The following is a 15784-nucleotide window of genomic DNA, read 5'->3' as shown; positions in this document are numbered from 1 at the left end:
CAAGTCTCGTATGGTGCTGGAGGAAGTTGATGCCTGAATAGATATTATAAGCTTCTACAAAGGTCGATCCCAAGTGGTATGATTAAGCAAGTCAAACAGTCCGTAATCACCGGGCAGGTGACTCCAAGGCGCCAAACCACCACCGCTGCTGGTCTGCCATCCGGCGTCAGCCCGGAAAGTGGAAGGATCGGGCAGACCAGGCCGGGCTTCGAGGTCCCGGGTCTCGAAACTATTATCAGAGCTATTTTCAGACCCTGGCGTTACCTGCGCGGATATCGATGGACACAGTCGACGCAGGTTGTTTCTGATGAGGAGAGCCGGATGCCAGGACGTTGACAATTCGTCCAGCACGGTAATGCAACTAGCGAGGTGGGTGACATTGGAGGGACTCTCATGATCTTCGAGCAGCGCCACCGCAGCACAGAGCGTGCAATGCATAGCGGAGATCGGGCTGCGGTGGAAGCTCTGGAACACTCGGCGGTATTTCTGAGCCGTCAGACACATCGCCTTGGCGGACTCGCGCCAGACAGCCGTGGCCACGGTCGTGAGTTCGCTGGACCCTGCTGCGCGTTGATGCTCGGCTGTTTGGACTATGAAAGGCCGAGTGAGGAGGATTCGTGCGGTATGGTAGAGCATGTGTAATGTGTAGACGTGCGGGACATCATTAGAGCGGTCAATTCGAAGCTCCTGTGGTAGGTCATAGAACCATGTCCGCAGGTCCAAGAGGCAAGTCCGGAGGAGGTTCAATCGTTCCGGTGGTTTGGTCAGATGCCTCGGAGCCCATCTGCTCTTGTCAGACTAGCATACCAGCTTATCAGTTGGTGACAAGACGTACAGTGATGTGAGTATTCTTTCTTTTATGCGACATAAAGCTATCATGGCTCGCAGTAGAGGCATCCGTGCCCTTTGGATGCTTTCTGGCGTGCGGCCATGGGTATGTTGATCTTCATCCATTATTGACGGCAGCTCAACTGCTCCTTGTTGATCCTGTAGAAAGTCAGTGAACATGTCGATTGTGTTCTCGTGAGTACACGTACGAGCATTGAGCAGACCCGACCGGTATACGCGGCAAACAACTTGTCATGACAGTACAGCGTCCAATAAACTTGTCGTCTGAGGCGAAGTTCCCGGCCAGTCATTTGTATCGTCCTTTCGAAGATTGCGGGATCCACATTTAGCCCAACATCAAGGCTCAGCCGATTAGCCATACCATGATGCAGCCATCCAGCTGCGTCCAAGCCTATGGCCTGGAAGGGAAAAGTTAGCATACGAATATGTCTCGGAATCGAGAGACGTACGACGTAGACCATCCCGATGACCCCCAACGCTTGAATTGTCAGGAATGTAGGATGCTCCATTTCCTGATGTAAAAGGGTCTTGGCCTTTTCAAAAAAAGGTAATCCGGCTGTGTTCGAGTCGCTAGGGTTACTCCGAACCTCTGGGTTGTCCGAATACCGGGACCCAAGCGCAAGGATGGAGTAATGAAGGAGCAGACTCCAATACGGGCCCTGCTTCTCCATACTTCCGCGAAAGAGGGTTTCGTCCACGATGGGATACCACGGTTGCTCCCAGGTAAAGTAAAGATCGATGAGCTCGTCCTGGAGCGCTTTAGAGATGCCTATTTCCTCAAAGGCAGGATCCACAAGGGGAAAGTTGAGAAATTCATCAATGCTCTGCAGGACGGGCTCTAGCTCAGGAACGGAGTAGGCGTTCTCCAGTTCCTCTTTCTCTTCCGGCCCCGGGGATTCGAAATTGAGTCGTCCGCTTGTCGGTCCGAAGTACCTCATCTCCCCGTCCTGGTCGAAGTTCATTGGCTCATCTAAGGACAAGCGACCTTTGAGGTAATCACATAATTCCTCTATTGATGCATTCTTCATATTGAACATCTGAGGATCATGGTCTTCATGAGGGGACCCCGCATCAATTGCTCCAGAGGCATGGCTTGCTTGAGGATTAATGCCATGACTTTCCAGTTGCTTCTCGAGAGATGCGATTCGCTGCCGCAGAAGAAGCACGTAGGACTTTGGCGCAGGCCGACGGCCGTCTTCTGTACCAGAGTATTGGCATTGCGCATCATACTGAGCACATCTCGAACAGCGAGGCTTCTTCCCATCACACTTGTAGCATGTTAGTAAGCAGGTGGTTGATCGACGAGCACCCGAGAGAAAAAAGAGGCTATACCTTCGCTTTTCGTTGTCGACATTCCTCGCACGCTTTGCTTGTATATCTCCCTCTCGTTCTGGAAGCGGCCTTTCCTCTTAGAGCAGAATCTGTGGATGACATGCTGATAGTTCATGGTTGGAAGAACGAATGGACAAAATGATGAATCATGTGCAGTTCGATTGGAAGTATTGGGCAGATTTGTCAGCAGCAGCGTCATTGCTGTGCTTGTCTTGGCACGCCGAATCGGGCTAGTCTGCTTCGCTTCCCTCCCAAGTTCCATTAATTGTTCGCGGAATCGGCGATTGTGATCACCTCAGCTGTTACTCGCAGCTTCCTCAACTACTTCCTCACAGGCAGCGGTGTTCTACCACAGACTATCTTTTCACTTGAACCAGCCAACTGCTCTGTTGATATTGATACGATACTAACATTAGACCTGTCTATCTGCGCCTCGCAATGCACGGGTAACAAATGAGAAAGAAGCGAATCCACCAAACACTGAGAGCCAACAAGCCTACAAATTCGAACCCGACCCAACTCGGCCCATAGTTCAATACCGCGCCCCCACAACCTCTCCGGTGGCTAGTGCTACGGCAACCACAGTGTCCGAGGCATGGCTGATTGTCACTTCGATGTTACTGATGCCTTTGGATGCTGCAACCGCATGAGCATTGCCATGAAGCTTGTAATAGTCAGTACCACTCAACATTCAAAGGAATGTCAACAAAACTTACGGTCACACTCAGAATACCATCTGTATTCACAATCTCAATCTCGTTCATTGAAGCTCCTGCACCTCGGGACGGCGTTTGCAAACTCTTGAAGACAGCCTCTTTAGCACTCCACCGACCTGCGTAAGAGGCACGGGGACTTGAAGCCTTTCGGCAGTACTCGCGTTCTCTCCATGTGAAATTCCGCTCAATGAAGTTCTCGTTTTCGATGTTAATACTCGCGATCTCCTCCACATCCACCCCGACAGTGACGGATGAAGCCGGCTTAGAACGACGGGTCACATCTTCAACCATTGATTGGACGATTGCCGATACCGTGTTTGACCTATCGGTTGTTGACATCATCTCTGCATTGGTTCTCTGGACGACGAAGGCATCTTGAGTTGATGCCCTGTCAACAAACCGAGATTGGTCTTTGGCGAGGCGACTGTTCTGATTGAGAAACACATCACGCATGTGATCGGTGTCTTTCCACGGCGCACTGGTTTTGACCTGAACTAGTCTGTTCTTCAGCAACCGCGAGATGTATTCTCTAGTTGCTGCTCGCTGTCGCTTGTCTACCTCGGTACGGTATCTCTCAAAGACCTCGGTTGACACGGATGCAAACAGATACCTCGGGGCGACCATGACGTTGATGGCACCTTTCTGACCAAAGCCAAACGATGTGAGCATGGTCGCCTTTACCTCATGAAGCGGCAATGACTCCATGGGGTACAATAGATGTTCGAATCTCCGCAGTTCCTCATCGATGTTGTCGGCGTTTCGATTCCCAGGAACAATCCTGTCTCGGAATATTTGCATACAGCCGTGTAGTTGCCAGGCGCCTGCTGCTGCCTTCGGATGGCCAGTTAGTGATTTCTGGCACACGCAGAGCAGTGGATTGCCTTTGCGCCGACCCAAGTGAAGCATCTGCGTGTTGATCACGTCCCCCTCGTTGACCTCATTGGCTTTTGTTGATGTCCCATGCATTGACACAACCCCAATGTCGTCAACAGTCAGGCCCCATGTAGCCAAAGCGGCTCGCACGGGTGAGATTGAAGAGTCCTGTAGGCGAATATTGTTCGCCCATCGCTGCTGCGCATCCCGGATTCTCAGGTTCACGACTTGCTCCGTGCGAGTATCCTCAGGCCGTATTTCGACACTTTTGCTCGACGAGTACTCTCTTGTAGGTTTCTGACCTAGATGATGCTGTTGGATGCAAGCTACTTCTCTATCGAAATTTGAGCGCCGGAATTTAAAGTCGAGTAAGGGCGAGCTTTGCGCTCCAATCCCCTCGCGTGCCGCAGTGAGGATCCCCTTACCGGGGGCCGGTATTGACCGACCGATCTGATCACTCGCGAGTTGGTTGTAAGCGACCACACCATAAATTGGCAATCCCATGTCGAGCGCGACGTCAGCACTGGCAAGTATCTGGACACCGCATCCTGCAGACTCAGCAAAGCCACTGCGTGAACTTGCCGTCGGGCGCGAAATCTCGCTCGGCAAACGGTCTTTGGCAAGCTCTTCGGCACTGTTGGCCGTGGCTTTGATGCTTGCGAATTCATATGCCACCTCCTCGCCATAATCATCACACCCGCCAACCAGAGCCATCCTGCATTTCCCGGTCGTTATTGCTTCACAACCCGAGTCCAAGGATTCAATGGCGGTGGCACACGCTCCAACAGGGGTTTTCAAAGGCCCCGTCGAAGATAACAACAACATGTTGATCCATGCACCCATGGTGTTGGCAAAATGATCTAGAATGATGTCGCCTCGGATTGGTCGATCAAGATATCGGTCTCGATACATGGATTGGATGGTCTTACCAGGGCCGCCACCAGTACCCAGGCAATTAGTTAGCTCCGACGGATGGATGTGTTGGTAAAGCTCGTATGGATCCTGGATTCCGGCTGATAGAAACGCCTCAGAAACGCAACACAACGCATACAAAGTCGTTCGATCCACCTGCTGCACAATATCATCCGGAATTCCGTACCGTGAAGGGTTCCAGCCCTTGGGAACTCTTCCTCCAACAGTCTGGTCGAATGGAATAGTTTTTGGGATCATTAAGGTTGCGCCTTTTTTGAGGAATACCCGATAATCTTCGGATCCTGTCATAGGCTGAATAGAGACTTTCTCACCATGCCGGAGCTTGAAGGCCTCCGCTGCTGACTTTGAGCTCTCGAATGGTGGCAGGTCGTCTTCAATCACCACTTCTTGGATGAACTCTTTCCGCGATGGATCGTAACTGTCTAACTCGCTGGGCTCAATCAATCTCAATCCAGTGCCCTTCGAAATAGATTCACCGTATTTGGTTGAGATGTCTTCATCCTCGACGGGCTCACCAGTCTCTGTGTCGACCCAGCCAACATATGGCTGGCCTTTCAGATCACCATCAACATGTTTTATCAGTCCCATTATCCAAGCCATCTCGATGTATCCTTCCAAGGAGAAATGACCCTGGGATTCCATCTCCCACCTTGTGTGAGCATTACCCCATGGCCCCAGTTCTGAGAATCCAACCACCACCACAGTGCGTGAGAGGTCTACCATGCCGAGGAGATCAGGAAGCCCAGAGATCATGTCATGATGATTTCTTAGAGGAGGAAATCCGATTTTTAGGTTAGCACGTTTTCTCTTAACGAGTGGCTCCCTTCGCTGACTGCGAGGGTGCTGGCCATGGAGAGCCACTTGATGGTGCATGTCCTCTTTTGTCAAAGCATCTCGGAGCTGTTGCTCACCATCCAACCTTTTCCGACAGGATGCTATCTGCTCTTTGACATTCCACATGGACCCTAGTCCACCAGTCAGGTCGGCATAAATTGGTGCCTCTTCCGCAAGACTGGTTACACTAGGCGTTAACAATGCCAGTATATTCAACGCCATTTCAGCTTGCGTGAAAGTGATCACGCCGAATCTCTCCATCTCAGCAGACAACGCATTGGATGAGCGCATCAGGCCAGTGCCCCGAGTCCATCCGATAACTGCTCCGCAGACATTGACGAAAGTCGACCATGTCTCAGAGTGAAAGCGGTTGAAGAGGGTTTTTAAGCCAATCTTAGACTCGGCGTACAAACCATCCCCTCCAAAGGTGCCTTCATTACAGGACATGGGCAATATCACCATGGTTGGCCTGCTTTCGATCCGTCGCTTTTCTTTCTCACGGCGTACAAAGCCAATGAGTCTCAGAATGTTGACCAGCATTGCTCTGAGAGCAACCTCTTGCCGATTACCTAAAGAGTCTAACTCTCCTGCCTGCGGAATCGCTGCAAATGGGATAATGTAATCCAGATCACCGCCTACTGGAGAGTCTGAGCCATAGATGTACTGAATCAGTGCCTCGCAGTCTTTCTTGCTCGCTTGATTGAAGGATAGTAGGGTCAAGGATGCTCCTCTAGATCCGTGCTTTCTGAAAAGACTCTGAAAGAAGGTTGCACTGCTGGAAACCGCGCGGCTTGTGGTAACGACGACCCTGGCGCCTCCAGCTAATAGTCCTCGGACTACATGCGCACCAATCGAGTCTGGTCCAGCCCCTGTTACGAGGACTGATTTGTTTGCATATGTGAAACCGGTCGTGACACCTGCATCGAGAGCTGTATGAAAGATCTCTGTCGCTGCGGGGTCATACAACCAGTCTTCCTCATCTCGCCGTTTTCTCAGGTGCACGAATGGGATCGCAGTCAAACCAGCTGCTGGAGACGTGCGCCCTTGGCGCACGACATCAGGGTAGTTGCGAATATTGCGAGGTACTTCATCATACTCTCGTTGTCCCGACGTTGAGATCATTGTCCTCGGGCCCACAGGTGGCTGGGTGTGGATGAAAACAGGATCTGCCATTTGCGAGCGTTTACCGAGGCGCAATATCTCATGCAAGATCGAGAGGTTGTTGCCGATCTGTGGTCTGGTCGATGTTACCTCCTGTTCTGGCAGCGTTGCTCCCAAATGCGTCTTTACGATTTCAACGCAGCTTGGCTCCCAACGATTAAATATGCGACGAAGGCGATCATCCACGCTCAGTAATGTCGCATCAATATGATCGCTTGAAACTTCATGTAACCATCGGAAGAGGTCTTCTCTAACCCAATTCCACCAGGACTCATACTGCCGGGCCTTATTGAGGTCGAACATCGGCTTGACAGAATCCAGAAACTGTTCGTCCAACTCAGCATTCCATTGCTGAAGCCGATTTTCCATGGCCTGCAAACAGATTGATAGCTGGATCGAGTCGACATCCAATGCCTGTTCGTCTGGCTGAAGGTAGGCTGCTAGAACCTTATACTGTTTTCGATAAAGCTCCTTCTGCTCGCTTCGAAGAGACTCGAAGTCCGCCGAGCTCAACATCGTGGTCGATGAGGAGTTGTTAACAGTACTACCCTGCCCCCCCATAGCAGCGAATGCAATACCTTCGAACGCAGCGTAGTGTTCAACAAGACCATCCAGGTACGAACGAACCTCATCCGCACTCGCGAGCCGAGATGCTGGCTCCATGGTTGTAGCGAAGCACAGGAGAATGATGGACTGCGGCTTGTCAAGTCCCCATTTCAGCTTGAGGAAGTCCTGCATGGCACCTTGGTTGTTGAAACCCGCAGGCAACTTGCTCGACATGAACTTGGAGATTAGCATCGACATCTGCTTACCGGGCTTACCTGAAAAGCCACCTTGCAGTGCTTCTCCCAGAGCTATCAAAGACATATCTTCAACTCCTTCTGGGACTCGCCCGAACTCCGCAACCAGATCTCCTGTCAATTCATTTTGCAGCGTTGATTTCCCTGGCTAGTTAGCCTCTCATTAGCAGAATTGTGGTGCTCTACACCATACCTCCTGATAGATCTCGGATCGTCTTGGCTATTGGGACCTGGTCGAACGGTCGTCGCAATTTCTGCGCGGTCATGGCAAGAGTAATGTGTCTTGCGCTTAATGTGACATCCTTGCTAGGCGCGTAATGCGTGGGAGCTGTAGCAGATGGCAGTGTTGCCGGGCTTGCTTCGGGAATGGGTATCTGTCGGATTTGAGCATTTGTACTGGAGGACACTGCGACATTCTCGCGGATGGGCTCCTTTGTAGGAGTTGTTTTTGAATATTCGTACATTATCTCGGCCTTGTCGTCCATGTACGAAAGAAACTGTAAGTGAGCCCATTGAGATGGAGGATGGGAAGTGTGGTGAATGGCCGCTGATTTCCTGGCCATGTTTGCCAGAGTGGTCCTGGGACCAATCTCGATGTAGCGACGGATGGCTGACTTGGCTTTAAGAAGCTCATCCTGCGTCTCGATCCTGGAAAGATTTTTAGCTGCTCTGGTGTGTCGATGAAGGTCTCATGGCCAACGTACCAGCGCACTGGGGAAGCCAGTTGATATCTACGTTGTCAGCTTTGGCACAATGCTTTCGTACTCATTCGCCAGGAAAACCTACGAAAGAAGCTCTATGAACAGCCTGTACGCAAGATCATCCCGACCTCGGATGTTGAAAGGGCGAGCGCCGACTGAGTGATCCATGACAGCGTTAGGTGTCACGGCAAGATCTCTCTCTCGAACAAACACAAAGAGGTGAAATCCACCCGCTAGGGTAACTTGAGCAGTATATAGACCCTAATCGATCGGGCAGAATGAAATAAGGCACCAAGGTAAGTGCAATCGAGAATTCATTATCAGCAAGTCACAATTTCAATATGGCCCGATGACTAAAATTGGCGACAGGTCGACGCGCTCTACTGGAGTCACGGCGCCGCATTCTGAACTACCGAGTCGTGTAGTACGGACATCCTGTCTTGGCCCTAGGGATAAAAACCCGGAGTTCTCAAACAGTCTCTAATATGTTTCGCAAAGCCTAGCCCGATTCGCATATAGACCCAAAACAAGTCATAAGCTGACAGCATCTGTGTTTAAAAATCGTATTCGGCCAGACGTTCAACAAAACTCCGTCTGCAAAACTCCGGTCGGTCAAAGCCAGTGTCTGTTCCTGAAAGGAGGATGTCAGCCTGATAAAACTCCGGCCTGAGACAGGAGATCCTCCAACGGCGGATGGTGACAAGACAAGGGATCCTTGATGATTGCCCCTGGACCAACCCCCGATTTCTGGTGTGCTTGAACGTTTGTGGTCTGGATGTTAACATGACAGCCCTATTGGAATATATATGCACTCCACGGGATGGGGCTGGATAGGCATTATTAGTCAAGCTGGCCCAATGGACAAATTTCCCATGCACATCCCTTGGGCGGCTGATGTGATGCTATCCCAACCAGCGCCACTCGATATGATACTACTAAATACAGTGAACGAGAACGTGCTTCGCTACGCAGAATGGGAAACCTCGACATGTCTTTGATGGACCAATGTCCAGCCTACCTCAGTTCTAGCTCTTCTGGGATCGTCATGCGTACCTCAATTCCGTCTTCCTCGCCACCTTGCCTGCCTTCGTTTATGACAAGTTCCCGAGCGACAGCTATTGAGATCTCCCTGATCTGGAAACATCTCGATCTGACGCTGACTGTGCCTTCGTCTCAGTTGCATTATCTTCAGTCACAAAAGGATGCATTCCTTCACTGGCTAACCTCTAAAGAACCCGAAGACGAGCAGGGACTAGGGTCAGCGCTGGAGCTGTGCCTTAAATATGTCGAGTTCCTCATCCGACAACATTCTCCTCGGTCGGCCCTGGTGGCCGTGCTAAGAGCATTCGAATCTCGATTTTTGCAAGATGACGAAGATATCCACTCCAAGGTTGCCGAGTTGATTCCAGATTCGAAAGGTCGGCAGCTCTATCTGACAGTGTATTATCGCGCCGTTGAACTGTGTGGCAACGGCGAGCTCGAGAACCACATCTTTCCGGCGCGCAATCGGATGAGTGCGTTGTTCCAGCATGCTCAAGCCAACAGAGTTCAATTGATGGCTGTCTTTGGCGGTCAAGGGGAAGCAAGTCGAACCTGTGTACAAGAGCTAATAGACCTTCACGCCACCTACAAGCCAATGCTGCACTCATTCTTCGGCACGGTCGGCGATCTGCTCCACAAGCTTTCGAATCTTCCAGAATGCGTGTCCTACTTTGGCGCGCAGCCTCTAGATCTCCAGGCGTGGGTTAATGACGGCTCGACAATTCCGGGCGCCGGTCGGATAGCTCAAGCTCCGATCAGTGTACCAGTAATAGGGGTGCTGAGCCTGGCTCGGTATTGCGTAACATGCCGGCTTTTGGGCCTGAACCCGGGAGAGTTACGCGCGTTGCTTCGAGCCACGACAGGCCATTCACAGGGACTTTTGGTTTCAGCAGTCGTCGCAATGTCGGACACCTGGGAGACCTTCTACGACAGTAGCGGGTTGGCAGTGGAAGCACTATTTTGGTTGGGCTGGGAGTGTCATCGAGGTGCACCGTGCACTCTCGCATCGGCGGCACATGCGCTCGGTGACTGTACAGACGACTACAGCATGCCCTCCTACATGCTCAGCGTGCGAGGAATCAGGAGAAACAGGCTCGAGTCAACACTAGCACATATGAACCAAGTCCTTCCTTCACAAGCGCAAGTACATCTGGCGCTGATCAATGCTCGCGATCAGTTCGTAATAGCTGGCCCGTCCACATCCCTAGCTCACCTGCAAAGCTATCTGACGGAGGTTGTTGGTTCTGACAAGGATCAGAGCCGCGTCCCATTCAGCAGCAGAAAGCCTTGGATCCAGTCTAGCTTCTTGCCAATCAGTACACCCTTCCATACGCCGTTCCTCGCTAAAGCTGCTGACGCACTCAAGAAACGATTTTCACGGCACCAGGTGGTATCCGAAGATTTCAAGATCCCTGCATATCACACCCGCACTGGTCAAGACCTAAGAGAGCTCAAGGGGAACCTGCTTCATACTATTTTTGATGCAATCGCGCGGGAGCCTTGCGATTGGCCTACTGCCTTGACGGGGTCTTTACCATTGTCCAATTCTATGCACAGTCCATCTCATATCCTTGTCTTCGATCGAGGCGGGCTGGGTCCATTGGTGAAGAAGATCCAGGAAGGAAGAGGAATCAGGATCATACAGGCTAGTGATCTTGAATCTCGGGATACTGAGATCGGAACGATGCGTGACCTCTTCTCGCCACGTCTCTTAGAAACATCGACAAGAATTCAGAGCTGGAGCCAGCGATATCAACCGCGGTTGGTGAACGGAGGCACAGTCTCTCTTGAGACCCGCCTGAGTCGCCTGCTGGGTTCGCCACCAATCATGGTTGCTGGCATGACTCCGACGACTGTGCATTGGGACTTCGTTGCCTCCATCATGAATGCTGGATATCACGCTGAACTGGCTGGCGGAGGCTATCGAACTAGCTCGGATATGACAACGGCAATTAAGAAGTTGATTGACAATACTCGTCCCGGTCGTGGAGTCACTTGTAACCTCATCTATGCAAACCCCCGAGCAATGGGCTGGCAGATAGCCATGCTACGCCGCCTATCGCACGATCGAATCCCTATTGATGGACTCACGATTGGCGCGGGAGTACCCTCGGCAGAGATCGTTTCCGACTATATCCGCACACTTGGCCTGCGTCATATTAGTTTCAAACCAAGCTCAGTGTCCACGATACGACAGGTCGTGGATATTGCTAGGACACACCCTGACTTTCCCATCATTCTACAGTGGACGGGTGGTCGAGGGGGAGGACATCATTCTTATGAAGATTTCCATGCTCCTATTCTGAGCACATATGGCACCATTCGACAGCAACCCAACATCTACTTAGTTGCCGGTAGCGGTTTTGGGAGCAGCGAAAGCATCTACCCATATCTCTCGGGGCAGTGGTCTGTTTCGCATGGCCACCCTTGTATGCCCTTTGATGGCGTTTTGCTGGGTAGTCGTATGATGGTGGCCCGGGAAGCACACACCCCTCCTGCCGTCAAACAAGTTATCACAAACACCACTGGTGTTCCAGATAGCGAATGGGTGAAGACATACTCAGGCACAGCAGGAGGAATTGTCACCGTCCAGTCGGAGATGGGTGAACCTATCCATAAGATCGCTACCCGAGGGGTACGACTCTGGGCGGATATGGATCGAACGGTGTTTAAGCTACCCAGAAAGGATCGTGTCGCGTACTTGACCAAGAATCGAGACTCCATCATTCAACGACTGAACTCGGACTTCGCAAAACCCTGGTTTGGTCGAGATACTCGCGGTGCTGTGGTGGACTTGGAAGACATGACCTACGCTGAACTACTTCATCGTTTGGTTGATCTGATGTACGTCCGTCATCAAAAGCGATGGATAGATCCATCTTACGTGTGCTTCACTTTGAGCATTGCGACTCGGACTCTGGAGCGCCTGCCGTGTGCTTCGCTTGATCAGCGCGCGGATATATCACACACAGTACTCTCAGAGAACCCAGATCTGTGCCTTCGCTCAATACTTGAAGTGTGTCCTGAAGCTAAAGACGAAGTCCTCAACCCAGAAGATGTCTCATTCTTCCTTTTGGAGAGTCGAAAGCCCAATCAGAAGCCAGTCAACTTCATACCGGCCCTCAATGAAGATTTTGAGTGGTACTTCAAGAAGGACTCCCTCTGGCAGGCAGAAGATATTGAAGCTGTTCCTGACCAAGATCCCGAGCGTGTTTGTATCTTGCACGGACCTGTGGCTGCACAATACTCAGTTGACCGGGGTGAATCTGCCCAGGAGATATTGGACGGCATCCTGGGTGGACTTATTGAGCGCTGCCAACGCGACACTTGCCTGGAAGACTCAACTTCCAGCTCCGCTAGTGGACTGGCCACTCCTGACAGTTGGTCATCGATTTCTGGATTAAGAGAGATAGCTGTTGATGACATGTCGATTCCAACGTCTATCTCGGCCTCTGAAGCTCTCGACGACCGGTCTGTGCATGTTTCGGCCGCCGGGTTAAGCTTGTCTCGGAGTTTACCTCCATGGATACGCGCGATTTTTGGGGATCCCGTGCTGCTACAGAACAGACGACGACAGCGCAACCCATTTCAGCATTTCGTCGCAGCGAACCCCGATGCAATCTTCCATTATGACCCAGACCGAGGAGAGATATCAGTCTGTGTCCAGGATGCATGCCGGGTAACCTCCTCCATGAAGCTTTCGAGCCCGAACGGCGTGAACATTGTTCTGGAACTTTACCCCCCTCAGGTACTCGAACCACTGAGGCTATTTTATCGATTTGATCCCAGCAGCATCCCTTTCAGTCTTAGTGAAATCATGAACGAAAGGAGTACACGAGTCAAATCATTCTACAGCCGCCTTTGGTTCGGGGAAGATGTGTCGACAAGTGGTAGTATTCATGATACATTCTACGGGAAGGAGATGACGCTCACCGAGCAAGTGCTCCAGGACATGATCGCGGCTGTTGGCCAGGCCTTCCCAGATCAAAGACTTATCTTCCTCGATTCAGATGTCCTGCCCATCAGCATCGGAATTTTCATAGCTTGGGATGTTTTAACAAAGCCCTTGGTGCTCCAGGACGTTGGCGATGACCTGCTCCGGCTGGTTCACCGGTCGAACACGTTCGAATACTGCCCTAATACGGCAATGCTAGGTGTTGGCGATGTTGTCCGTTCACAGTCACAGGTCCGAGCTATCTATGTTGAAGATGCTGGTATGGTTGTTGTTGTGGAAGCCCAGATTATGCGCTCGGGCAAACCGGTTCTCACGGTGACATCGACGTTCCTATTTCGAGGGACCTTCGAAGGGGAGAGGGAACTCTTCAGACGCATTAGAGAGCCGGAACGCAAGCTTCATCTCGGATCTGAGCTGAATGAGACTGTTCTTCGACGACGGGAATGGTTCTACGTCGACGATGAGACGATTTCACTGATTGGGAAGACTCTTCTTTTCACGCTGGAAACCCATACCATACACAAAGAAGGCGGTTTGAAGGGACTGCAAGTAACGGGAACTGCCAGAGCGCAGCTCGGAGGGTACTTGTGGAAGGAGGTAGGGACGGTGAATTACAGCTGCGATGACTGTGTCGGCAACCCGGTACTTGAGTTCCTGGACCGCAAAGGTAGTCTGGCTTCTCCGGAGGTTGAACTTAAGAATTCGGGATGGTCAAGTTTGTCGTCTATTGAAGTACAGATGCCACCGAGCAACCAGCCATACGCCAACGTGTCGAAGGACTTCAACCCAATCCACGTGTCAAGTATATTTGCTTCTGTGGCCGACCTCCCCGGTACTCTGTCGCACGGTATGTGTACTTCCGCAGTCACAGCGGCGGCCTTCGAGCACCTTGCGCTCCACGGCGATCGACGCCGGCTTCAGTCATTCACGGCAAGCTTTACTGGCATGGTCATGCCCCTCGAAAGGCTGGTCGTCCAAATCCGGCATACCGCGATGGTTGAGGGACGCATGCGCTTCGCGATCGATGTCACGCGCAAGGACAGTGGAGAAAAGGTTCTTGAAGGTAGCGCTGTTGTGGATCAGCCGGCTACGGCGTACCTGTTCACGGGTCAGGGTAGCCAGAGCAAGGGCATGGGAATGGACCTCTACGAGTCAAGTCCAGTGGCGAAAGCTTTGTGGGACGAGATCGATATTCAGCTCTACGACTCATATGGTAGGCTCTCTGCGTGTATTGAATGGATAGGACGTTTCTGACGATGACAGGCTGGTCCGTGCTGGACATTGTACGCAACAATCCCAAGTCAATCACTGTTCATTTCGGTGGCAAACGAGGCCGGAAGATCAGACAGAATTACTTGTCCATTACCACCGAGACGGTCCTGCCGGATAATACACGCATCGAGACGCCTGCCCTACCGGGTCTCACCTCTCGATCCACATCTTATACATTCACCGACCCGAAAGGCTTACTATACTCCACTCAGTTTGCCCAGCCGGCGATTCTGCTATTTGAGGTAGCCGTGATTGCTGACCTGCGCAGCAAGGGTTATGTCTCGCCCGATGCATTGTATGCCGGTCATTCTCTGGGCGAATACGGCGCATTGTCGGCTTTGTCGCAGTCGATTCCGATGGGTGCACTGGCTGAGTTGTCATTCTACCGGGGCCTGATGATGCAGGCATCTGTGGCGCGGGGAGAACAGGGAGCGGCGTATGGGATGACGGCAGTGAATCCCAAGCGGGTAGGAAAGTGTAAGTATCATGCGATTTGCGGACGATAGAACATTTGCTGATTACTGGCAGTCTTCAACGATATTGCTCTGGGACGGCTGGTTGAGGCGATTGCTGTGGTAAGCCACGAGCTACTGGAGATTGTCAATCACAACGTTAAGGGGGAGCAATACGTGTGTTCAGGCACGGTAGGTCTTCACGTCTACTACTTCCGACGAAATTTGCTCTCTTAAGTTTGGATCATTACTGACTTGACTAGGACACAAACATGTGGGTGCTTGAGAAGGTCCTTGATGGACTGTCACAGTCGCCCAACGGACCTGATCAGATTCAGGAGATGATGGAGAACCCAGCGGGGACGAGGGCGATCGATGCAACGATTAAAGATCTACTGGCTGCGGCACACGGTCTTCGCAAGCCAATTCAGCTACAACGGGGGACAGCCAGCATTCCTTTGCAGGGTATTGATGTTCCTTTCCATTCCAGCCGCCTGAAATCGACGGTCGATCGGTTCCGACAGTGTCTGCTCAAGCCCGGTTTCCTGGAGGGCAACGTAAACATGGCCGAGTTGGAGGGGCGGTACATCCCCAATGTCATGGCGAAGCCGTTCTCGGTGAACGAGGAATATGTTCGGGAGGCGTACGCCTTGACGCAGAGTCCGATCCTGGGGGAGATTCTGGGGGTTTACGGCATAGATTAGAAGCGCGGAATAGATTGAGCTTGCGCATATAGCTTGCATTTTGTTGAAACATAGCGAAATGAGTTCAAATGAATTGACAGACAGATAATCTGAGATTACCGCACATTGTTCAACCGTGCTAGAAGAATTGACCACAGTACTTGACATCATATACAGAACTA

The 15784-nt window shown here is 51.6% G+C and overlaps 3 protein-coding genes across 3 annotated transcripts; 1 reads left to right on the top strand and 2 right to left on the bottom strand.

Moving 5' to 3' along the window:
- Window positions 1-54: 54 nt before the first annotated feature.
- BO95DRAFT_471436 (Zn(II)2Cys6 transcription factor) lies at window positions 55-2295 on the bottom strand (the record flags this gene model as incomplete). The annotated part of the gene is made up of 5 exons (XM_025589589.1): window positions 2182-2295; window positions 1299-2117; window positions 1038-1247; window positions 836-987; window positions 55-784 (listed from the first exon to the last, which is right to left on the bottom strand). Exons 1-5 carry the CDS (start codon window positions 2281-2283, stop codon window positions 55-57), a joined length of 2013 nt encoding a protein of 670 aa, XP_025445382.1. The 5' UTR covers window positions 2284-2295.
- A 191-nt stretch (window positions 2296-2486) lies between these two features.
- On the bottom strand, window positions 2487-8367 carry BO95DRAFT_489275 (uncharacterized protein; the record flags this gene model as incomplete). Its single annotated transcript, XM_025590559.1, has 5 exons — window positions 2487-2845; window positions 2898-7646; window positions 7687-8146; window positions 8203-8229; window positions 8285-8367. The coding sequence occupies 5 exons, from the start codon at window positions 8365-8367 to the stop codon at window positions 2714-2716; spliced, it is 5451 nt and encodes a 1816-aa protein (XP_025445381.1). The 3' UTR covers window positions 2487-2713.
- Window positions 8368-9292: 925 nt separating this feature from the next.
- BO95DRAFT_355998 (beta subunit of fatty acid synthase) lies at window positions 9293-15623 on the top strand (the record flags this gene model as incomplete). The annotated part of the gene is made up of 4 exons (XM_025582282.1): window positions 9293-14408; window positions 14459-14944; window positions 14996-15111; window positions 15183-15623. The coding sequence occupies 4 exons, from the start codon at window positions 9293-9295 to the stop codon at window positions 15621-15623; spliced, it is 6159 nt and encodes a 2052-aa protein (XP_025445380.1).
- Between the last annotated feature and the right edge of the window lie 161 nt (window positions 15624-15784).

Source organism: Aspergillus brunneoviolaceus (assembly GCF_003184695.1).
Source record: "Aspergillus brunneoviolaceus CBS 621.78 unplaced genomic scaffold BO95scaffold_12, whole genome shotgun sequence".
Taxonomy (NCBI): Eukaryota; Fungi; Ascomycota; class Eurotiomycetes; order Eurotiales; family Aspergillaceae; genus Aspergillus; species Aspergillus brunneoviolaceus.
Note: the sequence above shows the minus strand (reverse complement) of the source record. Positions and strands in the feature narration are given on the sequence as shown.